Source organism: Molothrus aeneus, chromosome 18, assembly GCF_037042795.1.
Source record: "Molothrus aeneus isolate 106 chromosome 18, BPBGC_Maene_1.0, whole genome shotgun sequence".
Taxonomy (NCBI): Eukaryota; Metazoa; Chordata; class Aves; order Passeriformes; family Icteridae; genus Molothrus; species Molothrus aeneus.
This window is the reverse complement of record NC_089663.1, coordinates 653,901-668,811: the sequence shown is the minus strand read 5'-3', so window position 1 is coordinate 668,811 and position 14,911 is coordinate 653,901. Positions and strand designations below refer to the sequence as shown.

General features: G+C 61.4%; 1 protein-coding gene across 1 annotated transcript in view; it reads right to left on the bottom strand.

Moving 5' to 3' along the window:
- Window positions 1-4,129, bottom strand: part of RTN4R (reticulon 4 receptor) — a 98,615-nt gene extending 94,486 nt beyond the window's left edge. Inside the window, exon 1 of the mRNA XM_066562154.1 lies at window positions 3,703-4,129. Within this exon, the coding sequence (XP_066418251.1) occupies window positions 3,703-3,724 (22 nt within the window). The 5' untranslated portion in view covers window positions 3,725-4,129. The remainder of the gene's footprint in view (window positions 1-3,702) is intronic.
- Between the last annotated feature and the right edge of the window lie 10,782 nt (window positions 4,130-14,911).

The window sequence follows — 14,911 nt, the reverse complement described above, 5'->3', positions numbered from 1 at the left end:
CCTGTGCCAGCCCCCTGTGCAGTGCTGCAGGGTGCTCCTGTTCCACGGGGGCTGTGCCCCCTGCATAAAGAGAAAACCTCCTGAGGAACATCTAAAGAGGCACCTGGCACTCGGAGATCTGTCTCATGAAGGTGACAGCAGCAGAGAGCATTGCAAATCCAAGGGGAAGAGGACAAACAAACACCTGAGCCTGCAGGGAGCAGCTCCTCCCTGGCCCCTGCAGGTGAATCCCGGCTGCAGCTCCGGGGCAGAGCAGGGCAGAAATCAGAGCTCAGCTCCGGGCACTGCCCTGCCTCCTCCTGCTCTGGGCACAGCTCTGGGCCACCTCCCTCTCCTCAGGGGGAAGGGAAGGGAAGGGAAGGGAAGGGAAGGGAAGGGAAGGGAAGGGAAGGGAAGGGAAGGGAAGGGAAGGGAAGGGAAGGGAAGGGAAGGGAAGGGAAGGGAAGGGAAGGGAAGGGAAGGGAAGGGAAGGGAAGGGAAGGGAAGGGAAGGGAAGGGAAGGGAAGGGAAGGGAAGGGAAGGGAAGGGAAGGGAAGGGAAGGGAAGGGAAGAGCCCCAGTGCCCTCAGGCAGCAGGGCTGAGCAGGGCTCTGCAGGGCTGGGCAGGGCTGTGTGTGCAGGGGTGCAGCAGCCTCAGAGCATCCTCCCCTGCCCTGCCCCCAGCTCACAGGCTTCTTGCTGCTTCTGAGATGAAAAATGTGGAAAATTCCCATCTGTGCTGCTGGATTCTGGTTGTTCCTTTGGAAAGCTGAGGCCCAAGTCGTGGTTGGGGTCAGAAGAAGATTACCCAGGGCCTGTGGCAGCAGGCACAGCCTGGCACAGGGAATGTGGGATCTCAGCTGGGCATCCCCGTGGTCCTTGCCAGCTTCCAGCTCCACAGGGTGAGCGGATGGAGCCACAGCCACTCTCCTGCCCTTGTATAGCAGGGCAGGGAGCAGGGCAGAGATGCTGTGTGACAAATGTCCCCTTGCTCCTTCCCACCAGCCACTCCCTCTCCTTTCACTCCTTTATGGACACACCAGGCTCCCGGGAGGTTTTCCCAAGCCCAGCCTGGAGCTCCTGAGCTCGGCATTGAGGGAATTCACGAGGGGCCCGGCTGCTTCAGCACGTGCTGCCCACAGCCCTCCACACTTCCTCACTGCTTCTCATTAACTCCTCCTCTGGCCCAGCTTTGTCTGGGAAAACATCCCAGATCCAGCAGGGAACAACGATGTCTGCACCGGTTCAACGCCCAGGCACCGAGTGGTGCAACAGCACCTCCACCTTTTTGCCCTAAAATTCCTCTTTAAGCACATTCCTCCTTAGAAATCCTCTCCAAACACAGCCTTTGATGGGCCCATGGTCTGAGCTCTGTGCCGCCAGCTGGGAAAGCGGGGACAAAGCCCAGAAAATGCAGCGGGCCCTTGATAAAAAATTTACATTATAAAGACAGGAAATACAGAATAATGCAATGAATGGTGTCTTCTCTCAAGAGGAAAAAAAAGGGCTGCTCTCCCATCGGTGATGTTGATGTAGGTTCTCCTATTATAGGGGTTTGTATTTGGGTTAAAAAAAAAAAAAAGAATAAGCATAGAAAGCCCTTTTTGAGTAAAAATGAATCGTGTTAATAAGGCAGCCAGTGCTGAGAACAGGGAAAGCTCTGCCTGTCCAACTGCCCCTGGTGGCTATTTCTGGCTTACAAGGCACTTGAAGCATCCTGGCAGCCCACAGTGGGAAATGTAGTCCAGATCCAGCAGGATGGACACTCAGCTAAACAGAATCCCCCAGGTTCGTGAGGACTTTCCAGCCAAACCTGCCAGCAAGCCAACCTCTCACAGGAGCAATTCATAAACTGCAGCAAAAAAGCAAATAATTCAACCCCAAACTCCTCCAAGCCTCGTTCTATAAATAAAGCCGTTGTAACACAGTTTTTATATTTCATTTTTCCCCGTGTTGTTCCACACGGCGCTGGCGGCAGCCGGGAGTGTCAGTGCGTGGGGAGAGCAGCGCTGCAGCAGCAGCAGCAGCGGGGATGGAGCGAGGGGATCGGGGCACACCCAGCGCTGCCCGGCACCGGCCGAGCGGGGCACCGAGCCCCGGGCTCACACCCACGGCAGCCCCCGAGCCCCGGCAAATGGAGGCTGCGCTCTCAGCATCCCCTCCGGGCCGGGGAGAAGCTGCCAGAGCCGAGCCCGCTCCCGAGGTGTTCCCCAAACAGCAATAAATTGGCCATTTCACGTTTCACATCGACACAAAGCCTCTCGAGGAGGCAGTGTGCGGTGTGGAGCACAGCTCGGATGTGTCCTTTGATCGTCACAAATAAATCAGCCAGAGTGCCCTCCAAAATAGAAAGGAAAAGAGAATTATATCTGTGTCGCTGACGGCAACGGGAAGCGAGCCGGAGACGGCACAGAGCGGAGTCAGAGGCTCCGCACGCCCGAACCTCCCCTGGCCAGCCCCGGCCAGCCCGGGAGCTCCCACCGCGGGCTGGTCCCTCCCGTTCCGAACTGCAATCCTGGGCTGGCTCCCAGCGAACACGCCTGGGCGGCACACGCTGCTGCTCCGGCGGGCTGAGCCCGGCAGCGAGTGTCCCCCCGAGCCGGGGCCGCTTCCCGGGGTCCCCCCCGAGCCGGGGCCGCTTCCCAGTGCCCCCGAAGCCCTCGCAAGCGGCCACGGCACGGCGGGACCGGGGAGCTCCGGGAGCCGCCGCAGCCCCGGCCCCTGTGCCAGCCCTGCTCCAGCCCCAGCCCCAGCCCCAGCCCCAGCCCCAGCCCCAGCCCCAGCCCCAGCCCCAGCCCCAGCCCCAGCCCGCACAAGGGCCCGGGAAGCGAAGGTTATCGCCGAAGTGCATGGAAAAGGTGCGGAGAGAGTCCGGCCGTGCCAGGCTGCGAGCTCCGTGCCTGTCCCCCGGCGCTGCGAGCGAATGGAAAGGGGCACCAGCCCCGCAACCCCAGCCCTCCCCAGCCTCTGGCTCCCGAACACGAAGCGGCGGAACCCTGAGGGAGGGCTCTGCGGGGAGCCCCCACCGCACCCTGGGACCCTGCGGAGCCCCCGGAGCCTCCGGGAACTTCCCCGTGCGGCGGCTCCGCGAGCGGGACGGGCTCGGGGAGCGGGGCCGGGGCTGCTCCGGCGGCCGGGCTGCGAGCGGGGCAAGCCGGGCTGCCCCATCCCCTCTCCGCCCGTCCCGGCCCCTCCGCCGCGGGATGCGGGGTGCGGGGTGCGGGATGCGGGATGCGGGGTGCGGGATGCGGGATGCGGGGTGCGGACGCGCTTCCCCCGGAGGCACCAACTTCGCCCGGTCACCCCAAGGCCGATCTGAGCCAAGCCAGGCTGGGGGGCGGCTGGAGGGGGCTTAGCCCGCTGCTCCCTTTCCACCATCCCTCTGTCCTCCTTCCCTCCCGCTGCCCTGCTCCGCGGCTGGAGCCGAGCCGTGCCCGGGGCTCGCTCCCCCTCCGGCCTCGCCTCCGCTCCGCTCCCGCAGCCGCGGCGCTCCCGCTCCCCCCGCGCCCTCCTCGCCGCCTCTCCCGGCCCCAGAGCCCGCTCCCGGCCCGGCCCCCGGCCCCTCTTCTCCTCGTGGGACCTTGGCCGTTCCCGAAGACCCCACGGGGGAAAAAAAAAAAGTTGCGGCGAGGGAAGTTCTCGGCGCCGGGCGAAGTTGGGGCCGCGGCCGCCGTGCCCTGCCCGGGGGAGCCGCGGCGGCGGAGGGAGACCGGGGCGCACGTACCTTCAGCTATCGCCCTCTTCATCTTAGGGGTCGGGGAAGGCACGTCTGGAGGCGCAAAGTGGAGCGGCAGCGGTACAATCCTTGGGAAAGCGGGGCAGATCCCGGAGCCAAACTTCAGCCCGAGCGGGGAGCGGCGGCGCACGGGGAGGGGGGGGCGCTCCCGGTGCCCTCGCTCATCGGGGGAATGAGCAGCCCCCGAGCTGGAGTCAGCATCCAGGCGAGGCTCCCCCTCCCTGCCTCGCCTCGCCTGCCTCGCCTGCCTCCTCCTCGCTCCGCCCGCCCGCCCGCCGCACGCACGGGGCCGGGGCTGCGGCGGATCCCGGCGGGGAGCGGAGCCGGCTGCGCTGGATCCCGGGAGCGAGCGGCGAGCGAGCGGGGATGGAGAGGCGATGAATGTTTTATGGGATCATGTGGTTTGACGTGAGAGGAATCAGCCTAGATCGGATTTACTGGCTGGAGGAGTGAGCGGGAGGACGGGGGAGCCGGGCACGGGCTGGCGAGGGGAGGAGGGGCCGCTCCGACGGTGCGGTGCGCGGCGGAGCCCCCGCGGTGCGGCCGCGGCCCGGGCAGGGCTGCGCGGGGCCGGGAGCTCATTCCTGGAGGAGCGGTGCCACCTAAAGGAAGCGGCGGAGAGGGACGGCCGGGCTCGGCGGGCACCGGGCCCGCTCCCTCCTCCCCAGCTCCCGCCGCAGCCGCGCCCGCACCGCCCCGGGCACCGCGGCTCGGAGCCCCTGGGGAGGCACCGGAGACCTCGGCGGGTGTTTGCCCCTGCTCTGGATCTGCGCGCCGGGGAGGCGGCGAGAGACATCCGAACGTGCGGTGCCTCCTCTTCCTCACCAGATTCGGCTGCTGCGGGTGCGGAGCCGCTGCTTTCCCGAGGGAAGGATGTCAGAGAGCCCTTTGAGAACTCCTCCCTGTGGCTGAGCTCTCTCGCCATCCCTGCCCTTCGGGATCCCTCTCCCGCGGGCAGCAAGGACAGCGGCTCGCCTCAGTTTACCCACAGAGCCCGAGGGTTTCACTGTAGCTGGATTCCCACCCTGCCGAGCCCTCCGGCCCCCTTCCCTGGCCTGGGGGCACGAGGGCTCCTGCACAGGCAGATCCCATCTGCCCCCGTCCCATCTGGGAAGCAGAAAGATGGATTTTTATTAAGCGAACTCATTTGCTCAGTGAGGGAAGGATTGTGCCGGGGAAAACTGAACATCCACGGCATGGGGAGGTGGTGGCTCTGTCCCTGCTAGGCAGAGGTTCAGCTGCCACCAGATCTGTGGACAATGTGTGGATGTACCTGTATCCATGTGAAACCCTGCCTGGGACTTTGCATACAGCCCTGGCACCCCCCAAACACGGGAGATGGAGCTCTGGGAGCAGCTCTGGACTGGAGCCCCTCCCCTGGGGAGCCAGGCTGGGAGCTGGGATTGTTCAGCCTAGAGAAGAGAAGGTTGTGTGGAGACCTCACAGCACCTTCCAGGGTCTGAAGGGGCTGCAAGGAAGCCAGGGAGGGACTTTTCATGAGGAACTGGAGTGCCAGGACACAGGGAATGGCTCCCACTGCCAGAGGGCAGGGATGGATGGGATATTGGGAATCAGGAATTGTTCCCTGGCAGGGTGGGCAGGCCCTGGCACAGGTGCCCAGAGCAGCTGGGGCTGCCCCTGGATCCCTGGCAGTGCCCAAGGCCAGGCTGGACATTGGGGCTGGGAGCAGCCTGGGACAGTGGGAGGTGTCCCTGCCATGGCAGGGGGTGGCACTGGATGAGCTTTAAGGTTCCTTCCAGCCCAATCCATTCTGAGGTTTTATAATGTGTGTAGTTATCTTTACCGGTGTACACTGGGTATAGAAATGCTTCTGAGCCTTCATTCCTCAGTGGGTTTGTACCCAATATTGGGCATCTCTCCAGCTTGCCCTCGGGGTTGTTGTCACAACCACATCCCTCCAAGGCCTGCCCAGTTTCCACCTTTCCATGTAGGCATCACTGCAAGGTGAGCCAGGGTTCAGTTTCTCCTGTGTGCACAACCCAGAGGCTGAGGGTGCCTCCCACTGACCCAGCCCACAATCATCTATGGAACAAAGAAACTCAACCAAAGGCACCCAGCTGGACACTTGGGGCAGCTGGGGGTGAATTACTCAGTGTGGGCCTTGTTTGTGCCAACAGCCTCAGCTGGCCCGAGGTGCTGGGCTCAGAATCACAGCAGGAGCTGGGTTAGAAAGGACCTTAAGGCTCATCTGGTTCCAATCCCTGCCGTGGGCAGGGATACCTTCAATAGGTCCTTGAAACCCCATCTGAAGATGATCCAGGAGAGCTGTCCAGACACCCTCTAAGTGCAGATGTGAAGTTCTGTGAAGCCCAGGGCTGCAGCCCCTTCCTACAGCCCCCTGCAGAGGGCAGGTGGCACCTGGGGAGGGCAGGGGCTCTCTCTGGCCACTCTCTTTCTGCTCCTCCAGAGTGCAAAGGTGCAGTGATGATTCCCCAATCCTCTTCCTTCCCACACCTGCAGCCCAGCTCAGGCATGCCCTGAGCTCCTCTGCCCCTTCTGCCTTGCCTGCCCCCTTCCCTCTGTTTGCTCTGGGTGACTCCCAGCTGCCTCCTGCCCATCCTGGATTTTCCAGGAGCCCTGTACACACTTAATGAACAGGAGAGCTCTTGATGAACGTGCTGCCAGAGGAGCAGTGTGCCCACAGGGCCACAGCTGGAACACTTGGGCCACTCTTGGGTGCCTGGGCCAGCCATGGCAGGTCTGCTCCGAAGGCACAGAAGGGTTTTCTGGGAATGCCAGGAGAGATGAGCTCTGGGAAGAGAGCAGGAACATTGCTGTGCAATCTGCTGCAGCACACTCTGTTGTTGTTTATGGACATCTTCTGGGAGGGAGGCTGATCCCACCCTGCCCTGCTCTTGCTGCAGCCCAGCTAGCACAGATCAGGAATGTGCTGCTCCTCCTTGTGAACACACCTGCAAGCACTCCTGTTTCAGCAGTGCCCTTTGACTCCACCATCCCAAGCGGTGCAGCAGGAGAGAGAGGTCACAACGTGCAGGGCATCAAAATAGCTGCAGAAGAAAGGGCTCTGGAGCTGGAATTTCCTGGGAGAGAGCTGGAAGGTGAGCAGGAGCACTGAAGGAGTTAATTGAAGCTCTAGTCACAGGCCCAAAAATTCCAGGATGTCCGAGGGAGGCAGCGGTTGTTTGGCTGACATTTCTGAAAGGTTAATCTGGAAATGGAGAGCACACATCTGTACAGGGCTGGGGCTGACTCTGGTGCAGATCCTGCCCCTCCTCGGGCTGTTTGACCCAGCAGCTGTGGCTCAGAGGTCACTGTGAGGCAGCTGGGGCTGTGACCTTGGCATGCAGTGATGCTCCAGGGTGTGCTCGGGCCAGCCCTGCCTCCAGGCCGTGTGACAGGGCACAGAAACTGAGAAACTGCCTCTGCTGCTGTGTGCCCCGTGCTGGACAGCTGTGCTTCCAAATTCTGTGTGACACCTGTGCTTCCAAATTCTGCGTGACACCTGTGCTTCCCATTTCCCTGTGTGACACCTGTGCTTCCATTGCTGTGTGTGACACCTGTGCTTCCCATTTCCCTGTGTGACACCTGTGCTGCCATTGCTGTGTCACACCTGTGCTGCCATTGCTGTGTGACACCTGTGCTTCCAAATTCTGTGTGACACCTGTGCTGCCATTGCTGTGTGACACCTGTGCTTCCAAATTCTGTGTGACACCTGTGCTTCCCATTTCCCTGTGTGACACCTGTGCTGCCATTGTTGTGTCACACCTGTGCTTCCAAATTCTGTGTCACACCTGTGCTTCCAAATTCTGTGTCACACCTGTGCTTCCCATTTCCCTGTGTGACACCTGTGCTCCCATTGCTGTGTGTGACACCTGTGCTGCCATTGCTGTGTGTCACACCTGTGCTTCCAAATTCTGTGTCACACCTGTGCTTCCAAATTCTGTGTGACACCTGTGCTGCCATTGCTGTGTGTCACACCTGTGCTTCCAAATTCTGTGTCACACCTGTGCTTCCCATTTCCCTGTGTGACACCTGTGCTTCCATTGCTGTGTGACACCTGTGCTTCCAAATTCTGTGTGACACCTGTGCTCCCATTGCTGTGTGACACCTGTGCTGCCATTGCTGTGTGTGACACCTGTGCTTCCATTGTTGTGTGTCACACCTGTGCTCCCCATTTCCCTGTGTGACACCTGTGCTCTCATTGCTGAGTCACACCTGTGCTGCCATTGCTGTGTGACACCTGTGCTTCCAAATTCTGTGTGACACCTGTGCTCCCATTTCTCTGTGTCACACCTGTGCTGCCATTGCTGTGTGTGACACCTGTGCTCCCATTGCTCTGTGTCACACCTGTGCTCCCATTGCTGTGTCACACCTGTGCTCCCATTGCTGTGTGACACCTGTGCTCCCATTGCTGTGTGACACCTGTGCTCCCATTGCTGTGTGACACCTGTGCTCACATTTCCCTGTGTCACACCTGTGCTCCCCATTTCCCTGTGTCACACCTGTGCTCCCCATTTCTCCATGTGGCAAGGGGGTGTCCAGCAAAGCTGCTGCAGGAGGGGAGTCCCAGGCAGGAGATGTCCTGGGGGAGCTGGGCTGCTCACAGTTGCAGTGGCTCTGGAGAGGAGCCAGCTCCTCGAGATGAAGCCTCCTTGCTTTGACTGGATAATTACATGTTCATCTCTACCTGATGCTTAATCACACTGGGATCAGTTCTCTTCCTGCACGTTGGGAGTCTTGTTTGCAAAGTGCCATCCCTCCCTGCTCTCTTCAGCTGTGAGCACAGGGCTCCCAAGGGACTTAGGGCCCATTCCTGGGCCTGTGGGCACTGAGAGAGGTGCATGTGGGGAAATAGGGCACATGAACTGGGGATTCATTGCCCTTTGCTGTGCTCACACCCACCTCTTTCTTTTTTAACAGAGCCTAAAGGAGTTGACTCCTGAATGCCAGTATTGAATAAAGGGTATCTTGGTCTGGTCCAGGAAAGGCTTTTCACCTTTCTCCCTCATGGCCTTGTGGCTGCAGCTGTCCTGTGTCTGATGGGGCTGGGAGCACCTGGAAACACCTCTGAGAGGAGCAAGGAGGCAGAAAAGGGCACCAAAGGACCAGGATTTTTTTCTCTTTCTAGTGGAAGGGGGACAAGATGCTCTTTTAATGTCCCTCCCAGCCCAGACCATCCTGGCACTCTGTACTGAGTCTCTGCCAAGTTCTGGCCCTGCTGTGCTCACAGGAGGCAGGGGGAGATGTGGGCAGGCAGCAGCTGGGCAGTGTCACCTGCTCCAGGTGACACCCCTGTGGCAGAGTCACCCTGCAGAGGCACAAGGACACCTTTCCAAAGCAGTGTCCCCTGCTCTAGGCCAGGCATGGGCACCCCACGGGGCAGACCCAGCTGCAGAACTGAAGGGGCTCTCCAGAGCCACCACCACCACTGCTCTACTGACAGAGATTGTGTTTGACACCTTCTACCTCTTGGCTTTTGTGAAGGGCACCAAGACTGTGGCTCTGTCCTGGGCATTTCCAGCAGCTGGAACATGGCCCCTGCAGCCTGGGGGGCACTGGGGGCACTGGGGGGCACTGGGGGCACTGGGGGAACTGGGGGAACTGGGGGAACTGGGGGCACTGGGGGGCACTGGGAGGCACTGCGGGCACTGGAGGCACTGGGGGGCAATGGGGGCACTGGGGGCACTGGGGGAACTGGGGGACAATGGGGGCACTGGGGGGCACTGGGAAGCATTGGGAGGAACTGGGGGGCACTGGGGGAACTGGGAGGCACTGGGGGCACTGGGGGCACTGGGGGCACTGGGGGGCACTGGGGGCACTGGGAGGCACTGGGAAGCATTGGGAGGCACTGGGAGGCACTGGGAAGCATTGGGAGGCACTGGGGGGCACTGGGAAGCATTGGGAAGCACTGGGGGGCACTGGGAGGCACTGGGAGGCACTGGGGGCACTGGGAGGCACTGGGAGGCACTGGGGGCATTGGGAGGCACTGGGGGGCACTGGGAAGCATTGGGGGGCACTGGGGGCACTGGGAGCACTGGGAGGCACTGGGAGGCACTGGGGGCATTGGGAGGCACTGGGGGCATTGGGAGGCACTGGGGGGCACTGGGGGCACTGGGAGGCACTGGGGGCATTGGGAGGCACTGGGAAACACTGGGAAGCACTGGGGGGCACTGGGGGCACTGGGAGGCACTGGGGGCACTGGGAAGCATTGGGGGGCACTGGGGGCACTGGGAGGCACTGGGGGCATTGGGAGGCACCGGGGGGCTCTACACCAGCAGGGCTCCTGGGCCAGGGCAGCAGCCAGGGAGGATCTGTGCTGACAGGATTTATCCCAGCACCCAGAGCAGCTCCTGCTCCATTTTCAGGCCTGCACTGATGCCCTGCCATGGGCAGGGAGGCTCTGTGCTGGCAGAGGGACTCTTGCAGCAGAACAGAGTACCAGGACTGAACCATCCTACCTGCACAGCAAACATTTCCAATACAAACCAGGTATTTTACACATAACTGCAGGAGCAGTGGATGTGAAGTTGTGGCAGGTGGGACCTTGCTCTGGGATCATTCTCCAGAACTCCTCAGCTCCCACAGGAACTGTGCCACAGAGAGGAGGAGCCCAGGTGTCCACAGGAGGAATTTCCTGGGCAAGAGGAGGGGCAGGCACTGATCTCTGCTCTGGGACAGGGACAGCACCCAGGGCATGGCTGGGGCTGGGCCAGGGCAGCTCAGGCTGAGATCAGGGCAAGGTTCTTCCCCCAGAGGGTGCTGGCACTGCCCAGGCTGCCCAGGGAATGGGCACGGCCCCGAGGCTGCCAGAGCTCCAGGAGCCTTTGGGCAGCACTGCCAGGGATGGACAGGGTGGGATTGTTGGGGGTCTGGGCAGGGACAGGGCTGGATCAATGATCCCTGGGGTCCCTCCTGCTCAGGAGATTTTATGGTTCTCTGATCTCTCCCAGCCTGAGGCTCAGAAGGTGGAAATGCTTTCTGTAATTGTCTGGAAATTCTTTTCTATCCCCATAAAATCCAATGGAGCCAAATCAGAGGCATTTCAGATTTGGAGCTGTGGCTCCATCTGCCCTTCCCTGTGCCTGACCCACACCAGGGTCACATCCCAGCCTCCTGTGCCACCTCCAGCCCTCCCTGCCTGGGCACACTCCTGATCCTGGAGCTCAGGGGGAATGAGCCAACATTTAATGCAGGAAAAGCCTCCCTGTGGGGCCCATTTGTGTCAGGAATTAAGGACCCACATCTGAGTGGGCAGCACTGCCAGGGGTGCCCAGGGTGGGATTGTTGGGGGTCTGGGCAGGGCCAGGGGTGGGACTGAATGATCCTGGGGGTCCCTCAAGCTCCCACAGCTGATGTGCCAGGCCTGGTTCCTCCCCTGCAGTCAGTGAGCTCTGGGTCCCAGAGCACCTCAGAGGCTGCCCAGGGCCATCACTGGCAGGGCCAGCCCCAGCACAGAGCACAGAGGCATGGCCTGGCACCCTCTGCAGGGACACAGGACATGGCAGGGGCTGGCCCTGGCCCTGCTGTGAGCTCTGCCTGGCTCCAGCCCTGCCAGCTGCTCAGCTCATGAAGCCAGGGAGAGGCAGAGAGTGTCTGAGCTGTTCCCTGGGCTGCTCTGCTCCTCCTGCCATGAAACTGCACCAGGGCTGGGCTGGGCAGGGCTGGGCTGGGCTGGGCAAGGAGGGAAAAGCTGCCCTCTGTCAGTCATGGCAGGACTGCTCTGAAGGCACAGAAGGGTTTTCTGGGAATGCCAGGAGAGGTGAGCTCTGGGAAGAGAGCAGGAACATTGCTGTGCAATCTGCACCTCTGCCAGTGCACCCAGCCCTGCCTCTCCAGCCATCCCCGGGCTGCTGCTGCTCCCAGCAGTGAGTGATGGCCCTGGCAGCTCCTGCTCCGTGATTTCCCTCACATTTCAGCCTCTCTGCCTGAGCAATGGGGTCGGTGTGGACGAGTTGTTCCTGTAAATCATCCCAGCACGGCTCCAGCCTGACACATCAATCCCCTCTGGAAAAGGTTCCCACCTGGTCCTGGCGGTGCTGCTGAGGTTGGGATGTGCCAGGAATCCTTCAGAAGGCTGTGCAGGAAGGGCTGCTGATTTATTCAGGCATCTCTTGCAGAAAGCTGCTCCCTTTGCAGCCTTGGGGAGACTCACCTGGTTCACCTGGGCTTGGGGCTGCCCTGAGCTCGCCCTGCACTCACTGTGGGCAGCTGGGAACAGGCAGGGAATCCCAGAAGGGTTTGGGGGACACCTCCCACTGTCCCAGGCTGCTCCCAGCCCCAATGTCCAGCCTGGCCTTGGGCACTGCCAGGGATCCAGGGGCAGCCACAGCTGCTCTGGGCACCTGTGCCAGGGCCTGCCCACCCTGCCAGGGAACAATTCCTGATTCCCAAGATCCCATCCATCCCTGCCCTCTGGCAGTGGGAGCCATTCCCTGGCTCCTGTCCCTCCATCCCTTGTCCCCAGTCCCTCTGCAGCTCTTCTGGAGCCCCTTCAGGCCCTGCAAGGGGCTCTGAGGTGTCCCTGGAGCCTTCTCCTCTCCAGGTGAGCACCCCCAGCTCTCCCAGCCTGGCTCCAGAGCAGAGTGAACAGGGAAGAGGGGGAGGTGGGGGAAAGCTGGTTTTAAGATTTATTCTATTCTCATTGTCCTGCTCTGATTTTTTGGTAATAAATTCAGTCACTATCCCCAGGTTCAGGCTGTTGTGATGGTGACCAGGGAGGGATCTCTGCCAGTGTTTACCTCTCCCTTTATTTTCTCTCCCCTTTCCAGTTGCAGAGGGCACTGATAAAGCAGCTTTGGTGGGCACCCAGCATCCAGCTGGGGCCAGCCCACCCCAGAGATTCTGCACGTGCAGGGGAGCCAAGGGGAGGGGGAGAGGTGCAGTAAAATCTGAACAAAGACCTGAGAGCAAAAGCTGCTCCTGCACAGAGCTGGGCCAGGGGAGCCCTGTGCATTCCATGGGTGCTGGGCTGGGCTGGCAGTGCTGGGTGTCCCCAGGGGTGCTGGGCTGGGCTGGCAGTGCTGGGTGTCCCCAGGGGAGCCCAGGGGTGCTGGGCTGGGCTGGGCTGGCAGTGCTGGGTGTCCCCAGGGGTCCCCATGGGTGCTGGGCTGGGCTGGCAGTGCTGGGTGTCCCCATGGGTGCTGGGGCTGGGCTGGGCTGGCAGTGCTGGGTGTCCCCAGGGGTCCCCATGGGTGCTGGGCTGGGCTGGCAGTGCTGGGTGTCCCCAGGGGTGCCCATGAGTGCTGGGGCTGGCCTGGCAGTGCTGGGTGTCCCCATGGGTGCTGGGCTGGGCTGGGCTGGCAGTGCTGGGTGTCCCCATGGGTGCTGGGGCTGGGCTGGGCTGGCAGTGCTGGGTGTCCCCATGGGTGCTGGGGCTGGGCTGGTCTGGCAGTGCTGGGTGTCCCCATGGGTGCTGGGGCTGGGCTGGGCTGGCAGTGCTGGGTGTCCCCAGGGGTGCTGGGCTGGGCTGGCAGTGCTGGGTGTCCCCATGGGTGCCCATGGGTGCTGGGCTGGGCTGGCAGTGCTGGGTGTCCCCAGGGGTCCCCATGGGTGCTGGGCTGGGCTGGCAGTGCTGGGTGTCCCCATGGGTGCCCAGGGGTGCTGGGGCTGGGCTGGGCTGGCAGTGCTGGGTGTCCCCATGGGTGCTGGGGCTGGGCTGGGCTGGGCTGGCAGTGCTGGGTGTCCCCAGGGGTGCCCATGGGTGCTGGGGCTGGCCTGGCAGTGCTGGGTGTCCCCATGGGTGCTGGGCTGGGCTGGGCTGGCAGTGCTGGGTGTCCCCATGGGTGCTGGGGCTGGGCTGGGCTGGCAGTGCTGGGTGTCCCCATGGGTGCTGGGGCTGGGCTGGGCTGGCAGTGCTGGGTGTCCCCAGGGGAGCCCAGGGGTGCTGGGCTGGGCTGGGCTGGCAGTGCTGGGTGTCCCCAGGGTGCCCATGGGTGCTGGGCTGGGCTGGCAGTGCTGGGTGTCCCCAGGGATGCCGATGGGTGCTGGGGCTGGGCTGGGCTGGCAGTGCTGGGTGTCCCCATGGGTGCTGGGGCTGGGCTGGGCTGGGCTGGCAGTGCTGGGTGTCCCCAGGGGTGCCCATGGGTGCTGGGGCTGGCCTGGCAGTGCTGGGTGTCCCCATGGGTGCTGGGCTGGGCTGGGCTGGCAGTGCTGGGTGTCCCCATGGGTGCCCATGGGTGCTGGGCTGGGCTGGGCTGGCAGTGCTGGGTGTCCCCAGGGGAGCCCATGGGTGCTGGGCTGGTCTGGCAGTGCTGGGGCTGGGCTGGGCTGGCAGTGCTGGGTGTCCCCTTGGGTGCTGGGGCTGGGCTGGGCTGGCAGTGCTGGGTGTCCCCAGGCCAGCCCAGGGAGCCCAGCACAGCCATGGCCTCTCCATCCCTGCAGCAGCTGCTCTCAGCCCCACCCCAATGCAAAGCTCCAGGCAGACCCCGCATCCACACTGAGCAGGTTTTTGGGGTGCAAAGCCTCCCAGCAGCCCCAGTCCCAGCTGCTGAGCACATCCTGCAGTCTGGGTGTGTGCTGGACACACAGCCAAGGAGTGGGAAGGGACCTGGGAGCAGCAGCTGAAGAATGGCTGCTCCAGCCCAGTTGATGCCTGAACATTTTTGCTTTTTCTGTATTTTTCATGTATTTGTGACTTTGTAGACCATTAAAATGTGTTTATACAGCTCCTGGTGTTTTTATCTTATCCTTTCTCTTAGATTTCAGAGTAAGAAGAACCTTTTAACACATTCCTAGAATACTATTTAGTCTTATTTTCAAGTAGAACCTACAAGAAGAACATTCCATTTTCTAATCAGAATTTGGGAAGACATAACGAGAAGTAAGGCAAAGAAGCCCTGGACCAACTCCATTGGGGCAGTACCTGGGGAAAAATTTTCCTAACCAACTGCTCTTCTAGTTGGACAATATTTGTTAGATATGCTAGTTTATTATACCTCTAAAAATTGTAAAAATACAATACTGGGTGTGCCCATGACCACTGGGACACCTGGAAGCTTCCAAATAAAGGTCTGCTTTTATTTTACTATTTTAGCCCTGTTACAAAAGTTTCCTCTGTTGATTTTGCACAGTCTCAGCTGTAGGACCCAGCTGGGGTCGCTGCTCTGAGCTCTGCCTCCCAGGGCTCTGCTGTTCTAGGGCTGGGCTCCAATCCATGGGTTATTTGTCTGCTATCTGAGGGCTCAGCTTCGTGCCTTCCTCCAGTCTGTAATCCATG